The sequence below is a fragment of the Lethenteron reissneri genome, chromosome 34 (assembly GCF_015708825.2).
Source record: "Lethenteron reissneri isolate LAM-NWPU_2019-01 chromosome 34, ASM1570882v1, whole genome shotgun sequence".
NCBI lineage: Eukaryota > Metazoa > Chordata > Hyperoartia > Petromyzontiformes > Petromyzontidae > Lethenteron > Lethenteron reissneri.
This window is the reverse complement of record NC_083812.1, coordinates 12,763,558-12,776,364: the sequence shown is the minus strand read 5'-3', so window position 1 is coordinate 12,776,364 and position 12,807 is coordinate 12,763,558. Positions and strand designations below refer to the sequence as shown.

The 12,807-nt window shown below is 44.3% G+C and overlaps 1 protein-coding gene across 2 annotated transcripts in view; it reads right to left on the bottom strand.

Moving 5' to 3' along the window:
- Window positions 1-688: 688 nt before the first annotated feature.
- Window positions 689-12,807, bottom strand: part of BICC1 (BicC family RNA binding protein 1) — a 108,728-nt gene continuing 96,609 nt past the window's right edge. For both annotated transcript variants that reach the window (XM_061565314.1, XM_061565315.1), the window contains exon 22: window positions 689-5,383. In XM_061565314.1, coding sequence (XP_061421298.1) covers window positions 5,259-5,383 — 125 coding nt within the window. In that variant the 3' untranslated portion in view covers window positions 689-5,258. The remainder of the gene's footprint in view (window positions 5,384-12,807) is intronic.

Here is a 12,807-nt window from a genome sequence, read left to right as displayed (position 1 = left end):
AGTTCTGAGGTTTGACGATGTTTATGAGCGATGTTATGGGCGTGACGGAGCAGGTGTGAGCTGTTGTGTATATTAGCACGGTTGGTTACGTACGGTGCGAAGGAAGTTCAACATACGTATACAGATATAGCCCAAAGGGAGGTGATGCTGAGATTGAGCTGTCACTAAATGCACGTTTCCTCTGGATATTTGTTCCTCAAGGGACGAATGCATGGGTTTCCCCGAGGGAAGGAATATTCAGGAACCGTTTCCCATTCTGAATATTTGTAATCGTCTATATTGTTGTTGTTGTTACAAATCCTAAAGCTGGCACGAACAAATGTTCAATTGGTAGGAAGCAATTTTGGCCAAAATATTTGCTACTCAATTTAATACGTAGGCTTTCGCGACCAATATTATTCATAATAGGTTTTTGGGTCAGATCACGTTATTTATAAATGTGTCGTAGCCCTCCACCACCCGACACGGCCAAACAGTAAAAAATGTGTCACCTTTTCAAAGGACAAATTAATTGACTTCTTTCGCCCACCGGTGTGCTGAAGAGAGAATCAACAGCATTTTAAAATTTGAGTAGCACGACGTTTCGCTGATAATTACAATCAGCTTCATCGGGCAAGATTGGTGAAGCTCTCCTGTTGCTTCCGGTCTTAAATAGAGCAGCAGCATCAGGGTGTTGATTCTCTCTTCAGCACACCGGTGGGCTAAAGAAGTCAATTAATTTGTCCTTTGAAAACGTGACACATTTTTTTACTGTTTGGCCGTATCGGGTGGTGGAGGGTTACGACACATTTATAAATAACGCGATCTGACCCAAAACCCTATTATGAATATTTGCTACTGTCTGAGGTGGAACGAATATTGTTGAGAACCAATATTGATTTACATTATCGTGTGCACTGTCAGGAATGTGCGTTGATTAACACAAAGCCCACCGCGACGTTGTCATGTCCCGCAGACACACCAACCTACACACCTTCATAGGTAACATGCTCCAGCAGTGGTCTAGTTCACGCGTGTGTGCGTACTGGAAAGCTGCCGGATAGGGAACGATCAAGCCACTGGCTGATGACGCTCGGGGCTTGCCATCTTCTTTCAGAGCTGTTGAATGAGAACATTCAACCGTGACGGGTATCCAGCCTTATGCCATGAAACTCGTGGGACGTGTGCCACTGTACTGCACGCCGTTGGAGAGAACGTGAGCTCCGTGTGTTAGTCGTCTAAACAAATCTCATAACAGTTGTTATTAGTAATGTCCACTAAAATATGGGTGAAGAATATAGAGTTGGTTATAAGAAAAATGAAATGCTCTTAAAATCGTATAAATACATCTGTGGTTGTTTGAGGGGAAAAAAATGTAATGATTTATAAACAACCTATTTAAAATGCCTATTTAAAACTGCATCATTAAAAAAACATTCATTTATTATCCCATTACACGTTATTTCTTTTGACGAAGCAAGCTCCACTCACACACTAAGCCCAGTAAACATGCATGTGTTGGGAACCGTTGAACCAACTTTGGTCCAATGTTCTATGCTTACTGGGAGGCAAAGATCCCCCGTGTAGCCTTAACAGATTGTTGGGGCAAGTTACGTTACTGAGCACCTATGAAGGCACAGGAGGGGGTGGGTGGCCAGCACCACGCCCGGCCGCCTTTGTCTCCCCAGTCGTGATGTTTACACAACCCAATAAGTACTAATTTGAGGCTGAGTCGACCTAGGGGAGGCCCAGGACTGGTTCAGATTATCGGGTTTGTAGCGCAGCATGCTAACCGCTACAATACCGCTCCCCACTGGGAGAAAGCCCTACCTAATAAACACTTGTATAAATGAACGAGTATTGTGTTTGCGGATCGTAAATATAATTGTGGTGTAGCTCTCTGATGCATGTTCGGATTGTACCCCGTGTTGTTATGGCACGATGTCCGATGTTTCGCACCACGTTCTGGGAGCATCTTCAGCAACCGAACGGAGTGGCTCACGTTCTCCCTGTGATTATATGAGCGCTGTCGTAATCGACCGAGAAAGTGAGCAGATGAAAGTGAGCCACCCCATTCAGTTCCTGAAAGATGCTCCCAGCACGTGGGAGCGAAACGTCGGACATCGTTCCCAACACGTGGAGCAACGGGGAGCTAAACAGGAGCACGACCACGAAAACCTCCGCAGTAACATCCTGCCGCATTTAACGCAAGCTAAACGTGCAATTGCATTAATGCAGTGCTCGTTGAGAGTGGTGCTGCTCAATGCTTGCAAGTCCACGTTACAGTGAGGCCACGCACATTGCCTAACCCTCTGTGGAGCGGTCTGCAAATTGGGTGTTTGAGCAGTGTGTGGCATCACAATTTATTGGCCTGGCAGTCATGATGTTTCACAATGTAATGGTTTGGTGAATTGATATGTGATACATCACATGGTCTCTTACGGCACGTAGCCTGGCACAAGCACCGAAGTGACGTCACGTGGGGATCTGTGATGTAGTAGTGTCGTGCACTGGGCTACAATTCCAGAAAACTTGATTCGATTCCAGACCAAAGCTAACATCGGTGACACATGGGGTCTGAACCTGTCTGAGGCCTCCCCTGCACCGATTCAGCTTCACGTATGGTGTGACGTGTCAGCATCGGGGAGGAAGAGGCAGTCCGGCGTGGTGCTGTCCACACAATGCTCTTGTGTGCTGTGCTAGCATTAAGAGGTACTTGTTAACAACACGTTCCCCCTATAGACAATAAGGCTAAGCAGCGGGCAGGGGAGGGGCGTCTTCGACTGGTTACAGTGAATGCGTGTTAATATATAGCAGGGGTCGGGAACCTTTTTGACTGGGAGAGCCATAAAAGCCAAATATTTCTAAATATATTTCATTGAGAGCCATATAGTATTTTTAACGTATAATAAATTAAATATGTCTTACTTTTAATGCGACTTTTGGTCACGGGACCCGTGACCCGAGAAATTTTATCTTCAAAACTAATTTCTGTTTACTTTAAAATGACACAGTATTATTAAGCAATATCACAATTATTTTAAAATCAGTCCCAAACTGATTTTATATGCCGTCACCGGAAGAGCCATATATGGCTCGCGAGCCATAGGTTCCCGACCGCTGATATATAGCATTAACAACGTGCTGCTTCGATGACGTTACGCAAGGGAGTAGACCCAATAACAGTTCGTAGAGAAGCCATGGAGATTTCAATGGGCCTTCTTCTGGAAATAAATTGCGTGTGCGCTCTCGCGTCCATGCCTATATTCTCGTGGCCTAAAAGGGTACCTAGCCTGGCACCAACATAATGGTGACGTTACCGCCACTTGGCGAACAGCATCAGCTGCTGCATACATTCGTGTGTGTGTGCGTGCGTGTGGTGTGCATGACACTTCTCCTTGCGGCTACTATTGCTTGGTTAAAAGTTTTCAGATTCAGTGAGGCTTTCCTGGGTAGACAAGCATAGTAGCAATAATAATAAGAAAACAATACGTGTGAACCCTAAAGCTGTCACGTGCCAGTGTTTCACCGACAGACGCTCCGGTTAACGGTCACCACACGGACAGGGTTTGAGTGACCTTGCGAGCACTTGCCAAGACCGCGAACACCCTCCCTTCATGCGCAACCCATGCCGTACATCTCGCACAACATCACAGATGATAGCCAGTCAGCCAAAATTGTGAACTACGGTTTTTTTTTAATGGCTAGTGTTGGTGGGTAAATTGTTCTCTTAAAATGAATAATTAATTACCGTCTCGTGCTTTTTTTATGAATGCCCCGCTGAATTGCGTTGATTATATATTAACATTCCAATTGGCACGCTGGTCCCGTTAGTGATAATGTCACGTCGTCACATATCATGTTAAGCTAATTCCTCCAATGAGAAATAAAGCATCTGCTTTACTAGCACATTAACATTCCTGCACACTGACACATGATCGTGAAAATGGGATTACACATATATGGGAAATGCTGCCCGGTATTGTATCGTATATTAACTATGCTTTCAGGTGCTCTTTGAACAACATTGGTTTGCTGCTTGTAAACGTGCATATATATTTTACTTTCTAGCGTGATCCCTTCATTGGTGGGCTTGTTATTATCATCATCCAATTCCATAAAAAAAAATCCCCACTTAAAAATTGCACAAAAACAATTCAACCAAGCAGGTCAAAGGAGACAACCAGCTGTCCAACAATCTCCTCTGATGTTAAGATTAGAGGCGGCCGTAGCAATGTATTTGGCAGTCTCTACTCTGTTAAAGTGCTTGCCGATTCGCGTGAAAATGTCAGCCTTAGTTAAGACTGCAGCCCGTGATGAGTGGTTCTCATATAAATTGTGAGGTCACGTTTTTGGTCCAGAACCCAGCTGGCATGAGCTTATCACAAGGAATGTACCCAAGAAACCACAAGGTCATGTCCAGAAAATATGTGGCAGAGGCCCTTCAGCAATGAACTGTAGTCAGAGAATTCTGCCTTTGTCTCTACTAACCGGTAATTTGCATTGCCATTGGCAGATGGTGGATGGGGAGTGGGGGAGGAGTGATGTGTGGCCCTCGATAATATGGTATTTGTCCAAAGAGCAGCGTTCCTTAGTTATGGGGAGAATTAACCCCTTTGGATTGGTTGTACTCTGATGTAATTTACAAGAACAACACAAAATAACGGTATGTTTTAACTTCACACATTTTAGTGTAAAAAAAATCTCATAAAAACATTCCAGTGACTGGACATAGTGCATGTTCATTATTTTACAACGATTTAGCACTAATCTACCCCTTTGCTTGACAATGTTGGTCTTTAACTTTGGTCCTCATACAGTGTTGATGAAACAAAACAAGGCACTCCGTTTAATCCCTTGTGCATAGACATTCACTCGTAGTACCTAATGCAGCTTAACCTTTCGACGGATAAAGAAAACAAGACATTAGATACATTTATGCTAAAACATCACCAGCCGTATTAAACATCTTCACACATATATATCTGTCACAACCTATCCAAAACACTGTTGCGATACTTACATTTTTTTCAGACTAAGTGTATTATCGTAACACCGTGGGTTACGCAGTATTTTTTACACACACACACACGCGCGCGCGTGCGCGCACCAAAAAACAGCCAGGCGTGAGCTAAAATATCTTAACATTCAGTGTGTGACTTTCCCCTTGTCCTTTGTTGGTCATTAACAGCGTTAAATAAATCTTGCACAGGTTAAGCTTCGTTGATCTCCCAGTAACAACGGTGCTGGTTTGCAGAGTGACCGCAGTAATGCTCCCGTCACCACCGGCCACTCTGACTGGCCATCTCGCCGTGGTGTCGTGGTAACCGTCCGCTGGCACCACCCTCCAGGAAGGCGGAGCGAAGCGGGGAGTCAAAGAGCTTCCTGCGGCTCTTGTTCAGGTCTGCATGCGAACACAAAGATCCCCTGTATAGCCTTCACAACAGACTGTTGGGACAAGTGATGTTAGCGAGCACCCATGAAGGCTGGCACGGCACACGAGGGGGTGGGTCGCCAGCACCATGTCCGGCCGCCTTTGTTTCCCCAGTGATGATGTTTACACACTGCACCAGGTACTCATTTAGTCCACCCAGGGAAAGCCCACCAGGACCAGTTCCAAAATTCACCACTGTTAGTGGTCACGAACGGGAATTGAACTCAGTCACCAGATCACTGTGCCACACACAGACAAATATCCCCTGTATAGCCTTCAACAGACCGTTAGGGCAAGTGCTGTTAGTGAGCACCAATGAAGCCCGGCATGATACATGATGGGATGGATGGTTAGCACCACGCCTGGCTGCTTTTGTCTCCCCCATGGCGATGTTTACAGACCGCACCAGGTACTCATTTGAGACTGAGTCGAACGAGGGAGTTCCAGGGTTCGTTTAGATAATCATCACAGCTCTTGGTGGTCGTGATTGGGAACAGAATTCGGGTCACCGGGTTCGTAGAGAAGCACACTAACCACTGTGCCACCACTCCCCCACTGCGCCACATAAACGTGTTTGCGTGTGTGAGGAGCGGTGGTGCAGCGGTTTGCGTGTTGCGTTACCACGAGTATCTAGTGTGGAAGCATCAGCACTGGGGAGACAAAGGCGGAGTCCTGGCAACAACTCTCTAGTTTGCTGTACGGGGCTTAATAGGTGCCTGTCTGTGCCCACTAACAGCACTTGCCCCAATGGTCTGTGCAGGCTATATGGTGGGTCGTTGCTATTGTCTGTGTGTGTAAATGTGCGTTGATGCATAGATGACAAGTGTGCGTGAATCGGTGAGTGTTGACAAGTCGGTGTGTCAGCGTGTGTGTGTGTGTGTGTATATCCGTGCGTGTGTGTGTGCTTGTGCATTGTTGTTGGAGGTGTGACAAAGCGATATGGTGACAGACTGGTTAATGCCAACATGGCCAGTCTGGTATGCAATGAGAGAATTCAACAAGAAAACCTCAAAATCTCTCTCCGTCACACACAACGCATCTCTCGCGGCTGTAACGCGGAGTGGATTAGAGTTCCCTTTGCAGTTAAAACCCCCACGAACGTAAGCACAGCGCAGACTTCTCTCTGACGGTGACATAACAAACGGGTGGTCCACAATATGCCTTCGTAGGGGTGGACAAAAATAAACGTTTGTATTGCAATCCTACAGCTCTGATATTTACTACTGTATTTTTCTTCATCTGGGTTGCTGAGCACATTGTCGAAAAGCCCAAAATGCCAAACGCTTGGAAACAAACGGCATTATTGAAGGTGTAAAAGATAAGAGTTGATATATGTTTTAATTGAGCACTGTAATAGGGAATTTGCAAAAGAGACGATAGGAGGGAATTCCATTCCAAGAGAGGTTGGGTGGATGTCCAATAAGCTGGGTGCCACAGTAGCGAGTTGTGAACTACTTCGCCTGGTATGCAGGAGGTCGTTGGTTTAATCCCGACCCTGACGCCTGTATATTTGGAGTTTGCATGCTCTTCCCGTGATCATGTAGATTTTACTCCGGGTCATCCAGTTTTTCTCTCAAGATTTATAAACGTGCATTTAGTGCATTTGGCTACTATAAATTTCCACATGATAAGCCAATAAAATTTGTGGACAATTTGTGGCCAAGTTGCTTCTGAAAAAGAGCTACATAGCTCAGTGGGCCTTACCTGTAAAATTAAAACGGTAAAAATAGTAAGAGCCGAGAAAATAATTAGCTCCCATTGTAAACTGGGCTGCAGGCTCCAATAGAATATCTATAAAACAATCATAGCAATGTATCCATCCACTCTGAAATGACAGACTCTCGTAATGGAGGTTTATTGACCATACTTCACCATGCTGGTCTATGCAAGTTGCTAAAGTTGTGGTGGGTTGGGGGGGTGAGGGTGTATGGGGGGGGGGGGTGTGCAAGGCTCGTTCAAATATCACTCACTGCTAGCGGCGACCGGAAATCAAACATACGTTACCGGATTCATAGGCCATTGTGTTATCAATACGAAATTATCCCATCGATCAGCGTCAATACTGAGGACTGGCAGAGTTTGGCAGTCAGCACCTCATGGCTGGGCTTACAGGCCCTGGACAGCTGCAAAATAATAACTTAATGTGACAGGATGAGGGCGGCGGGTTTTTGCTGACCTTGAATGTGACAACAGCAGCCAGGCCTTTTCCAGAGGGAATCGATGCCAATCGCGTTTTGTGAAGAATGTTTTTAAATTAGTAAAGTGAGCTCCCCATGGCGTTAGCAGCTTTTGAAGTGTCATCGTTATTATCATCAGTCACGATGCATTGCTAGATGCAGGCCTGCTCACAGTACTGCGATGTAGCAATCCACCTACACATGAGCTGATTTCATCACTCCGTCTCCCTAGTGGACGAAATCTTGCGTGGGGTTTCCTCCCTTGACTGGCACCCCATCATTTATTCACAAGCACCAGCAATTAGCCCTTCCAGTGGCATGTCCTGCGCAACCCAAACTTACATTTCTTAACAGTCAGGATGATGTCTCTTTAGCCCGCATATTTTCTTAAAGTCCACGTTTTCCTCTTTGGTTTCTCTCAACATAACTGCAAGCGTACATTCTCATCCACGCTGCTTTGCGCGGAGATATGCGCATGAAATATACTGAACGATTTGTATGCGATGTAAATGCACCGCAATTTGGGCACTTTGAATGGGGCACTCCTCAACCAAAGCAAAACCATCTGCACGCCACGGAAGCAGCAGCTGTCATTCACGTTTGATAATGACTTTGGAAACGGATCAAGCCACAGTAAGTGTCAGGTGGTCTCGGGCTGGGCGTTAATGAAATGTTCCACGGAAATAAGGGACCGCTTCAGTGAATTGCAGCACCTGGTTCACCTTTATCAAATTGGTCTAGGCCAGATGAAAGCTGGTTATATATATAAAAGTATTGCTCCTGATCCCCCTTCTCCTCCTCCTATCCCAACGTCCATACACTGAGGGTGTAAACCACTTGCGGTTGGGGCATGCTCCCTGCACCTCCCTGGTCTAATGATTTAACATCAATTTGACACACTTGACACAGGTCACCTGGCTTCTAAGATAGAGGGTATGTTCGTGTAGCTATAACCAGCTTATTTTAAATTGGGCCTTTAAAAATACATTTCGAGAAAATTCCGCCTTGAACAAAGACATTAACACAAATCGGCTGCCAATCTCTCGTTTGCTTTGCTTCGTAAATTATTGAGCGTGAAAGGGAAGTGGAATGTCAGGAGACAATGCAAACAAGGGAAGAACACTCAGACTTCAAATACACAACGTGTCCGTAAGATACTCGCTCTAATTCTCATAACAAGCAGCCCGTTTTTTTTCTACCACATTGTCACTTCAACTTTGCTCATTCTATGAATCTATAGGCTCAAACATGGGAGTGTGGAATTTCCACGGACGGGTTCCAACAGAGTTGAGTACTGCGGCAAAACTCACTTGAGTATGGAGAGGTAAATTTCGATTCAAAGCTTTCGTGACTGCAGGGATTCATCTTCTTGTTTCTTTCGGTAAAGTCACGTAGAAGGGAAGTAATAAAATAATAAAAATAAAACATAATAAAACAATTCTCACGACGTTTCGGCTACAACGCAAGCAGCCGTCTTCAGGTGAAGAATGAGACACTACCAAACTAGGAGCTTATATATAAGCTGCATTGGGGGTTGAAGAGCGCCTTAACAAAAAGAATGTGCATGTGAAGAGGAATTTAGCATATTCATGGAAAATGCGTAGGCGTTGGGCGGGGGGGTGTCAAAGTCATATTATGCCCATGCATTATGCAGGATCAGCAGCAACCAAGGGGGGTGCAGGGATTAGCAGTAACAAAGGAAAGGAATGTTAATGATATGTAGCTGCAGTTACTCAACAACCACGTAGAAAACTAAAGTATAAACTACATAAAAAACTAAAGTATAAACTGCATCGCACCATCAGTATACTTACTATACTCTATAATAAGCTGAGTTACTAACAGCAAGTAATACATTACAATTCTACCTCGTAAAAATTCTATAATATGCTTCCATCTAAACCTTATTCTCTTATATCACACGAGCATATACCGTACTATATACTGCCATAGATAAACCCAACATTAAATTATATACTGTATTGCTGTAAACCAACCTATATCTTATACATTTAATATAACACTATGTATTATTCTACACACCCTAATGTGTATCGAAATGGTTTATTACGTCCTTCCAATGATTGCTGAGCCAGAATCCATCTTCTCGGTTAAAATTGTCTCTGTGTTTGTATATGTGGATCGCCTCATGAACGAATCTCTCATGATAGCCAGATGGCTTGCAGAGAACCTCTGTCTTGGAGAAGTCGATATCATGTGAGCCCACTGAGTTGTAACAGTGATCTGCCACGGCTGAGGTGTTTGTCCTACCGTGTTTCAGGTCAGCTTTATGTTCACGGATGCGGTCCGAGACATGTCGTTTGGTTTCCCCAATGTAACTGCTACCACAGAGGAAACTTAGTTTGTAGACGCCAGGGTACTGTATGTCTGGAACCACATCTTTTACAGACGGTACCAGATCACGGATTTTATGTACTGTGTTGAATCGGACCTGGATCTTGTGTTTAATCAGGATTTTGGAGATCTTTTTTGTGACTCCAGCAATGTAGGGTAAGGTGATGGTCTTGAAAGGCTCCTCAACAGGATCCTTCTTGATGGTTGGAGTGATGGCTTTGCGGATTGTATAGTCGGAGTAACCATTTGCCTTAAGAGCTTGGCGTACGTGTTTGAGTTCACTGGAAATGTGTTCATGGTCGGAGATGCATTGGGCTCTATGATATAGAGTCTTGATGAGGGAATTCTTCTGGGATGGATGGTGGTGGGAATCCGGTTTTAGATAAGCATCCGTGTGGGTGGCTTTCCTGTAGACAGAGTGGCTCATTGAACCATCAGGTCTCCTTTTGATTAGGACATCCAAAAAGGGTAGCTTGCCATCATTTTCGACTTCCATGGTGAATCTGATGGCTGGGTGTATGGAATTGATGTGGTCGAGAAATTGGTCTAGAGCAGGCCGGCCATGTGGCCAGATGACAAAAGTGTCGTCTACGTACCTCTTCCATAAGGTCGGGCGTAGAGTGGCAGTCTGGATAGCGTCCGTCTCAAATTTCTCCATGAAGATGTTGGCTACAACCGGAGATAGGGGGGAGCCCATTGGGGTGCCCTCAATTTGCTTGTAGAAGGTTCCATTCCAGGTGAAGTATGTATTGGTTAAGCAGTGTTTCACCAGGGGGGGTACCCCAGCATTCAGTCCTTGATGAACCAAGTCTTCAATGATTGCGATGGTGTCAGGCACAGGTACCTTGGTGAACAAGGAAACCACATCAAAACTGACAAGCAGGTCGTCTGGGGACAGGGCAATCCCCTTGATTGTCGATACCAGGTCAGTAGAGTTTAGTACTGCAGAGGTGGTTTTTCTGGTACCGTCTGTAAAAGATGTGGTTCCAGACATACAGTACCCTGGCGTCTACAAACTAAGTTTCCTCTGTGGTAGCAGTTACATTGGGGAAACCAAACGACATGTCTCGGACCGCATCCGTGAACATAAAGCTGACCTGAAACACGGTAGGACAAACACCTCAGCCGTGGCAGATCACTGTTACAACTCAGTGGGCTCACATGATATCGACTTCTCCAAGACAGAGGTTCTCTGCAAGCCATCTGGCTATCATGAGAGATTCGTTCATGAGGCGATCCACATATACAAACACAGAGACAATTTTAACCGAGAAGATGGATTCTGGCTCAGCAATCATTGGAAGGACGTAATAAACCATTTCGATACACATTAGGGTGTGTAGAATAATACATAGTGTTATATTAAATGTATAAGATATAGGTTGGTTTACAGCAATACAGTATATAATTTAATGTTGGGTTTATCTATGGCAGTATATAGTACGGTATATGCTCGTGTGATATAAGAGAATAAGGTTTAGATGGAAGCATATTATAGAATTTTTACGAGGTAGAATTGTAATGTATTACTTGCTGTTAGTAACTCAGCTTATTATAGAGTATAGTAAGTATACTGATGGTGCGATGCAGTTTATACTTTAGTTTTTTATGTAGTTTATACTTTAGTTTTCTACGTGGTTGTTGAGTAACTGCAGCTACATATCATTAACATTCCTTTCCTTTGTTACTGCTAATCCCTGCACCCCCCTTGGTTGCTGCTGATCCTGCATAATGCATGGGCATAATATGACTTTGACACCCCCCCGCCCAACGCCTACGCATTTTCCATGAATATGCTAAATTCCTCTTCACATGCACATTCTTTTTGTTAAGGCGCTCTTCAACCCCCAATGCAGCTTATATATAAGCTCCTAGTTTGGTAGTGTCTCATTCTTCACCTGAAGACGGCTGCTTGCGTTGTAGCCGAAACGTCGTGAGAATTGTTTTATTATGTTTTATGTTTATTATTTTATTACTTCCCTTCTACGTGACTTTACCGAAAGAAACAAGAAGATGAATCCCTGCAGTCACGAAAGCTTTAAATCGAAATTTAACCGCCTCTACGGGGAGGGTTTCCACATAACTTTGAGATCCTTCAACAAGCTCCGGGATAAGAAGGCTCAGCTAATCGAGTCTCTCACCTTTCTGAAGAGATGCCGCGACTCTAAGGTAATACCAAACGCATTTACACTAACATCTGCTGCTGTAACTTCTTCTAATGCGAAACGAATTCTGTCTAGAACTAGCTTAGCTCTTATCTCAGAGAAAATCAGACTTACGCGCACCGAACTAGATCAGTTAGACAAGACACTCTACAAATCACACTTATCTTTGAGTGTAACAATGTCCACATCGGATTGGGAACATGTGGAAAAAATGACTGCCTCTTCAGCTGCCGCTATGTCGACTAAATGTAAGGACAACTTGATTTCCAAATTCAATCGCCTCTCAAACAAGAAACCGGACCCACACATTGAAAAGCTAGATATTAACAAAGTCGTAATTAATCGCAGTAACAGTCCTATTTCTGAAGGTTTGAAATCCGTTTTAGCTAAAGGACTAAACTTTGCAGTCACACCTAGACACATACCAGTTAATGATATAATTGCTCGAGTAGATGTAGCTCTCAAGGGCTTGAGTCACATCGCTGCAGACGTAGCAAGATCTGAAATCTCTGTAACCCTCAAAAACGCTAAGATGCCAGCTAGCAACATCAGCAAAGAGGAGCGTTTTGAATTAGCTCAATTAAAAAAGAGGGATGACATTGTCATCCTCTCAGCCGACAAAGGCAATGCCACTGTCATCATGGACAAAATAGAATACAACAACAAAATTCAAGAACTATTAAACGATGGCAGCTAT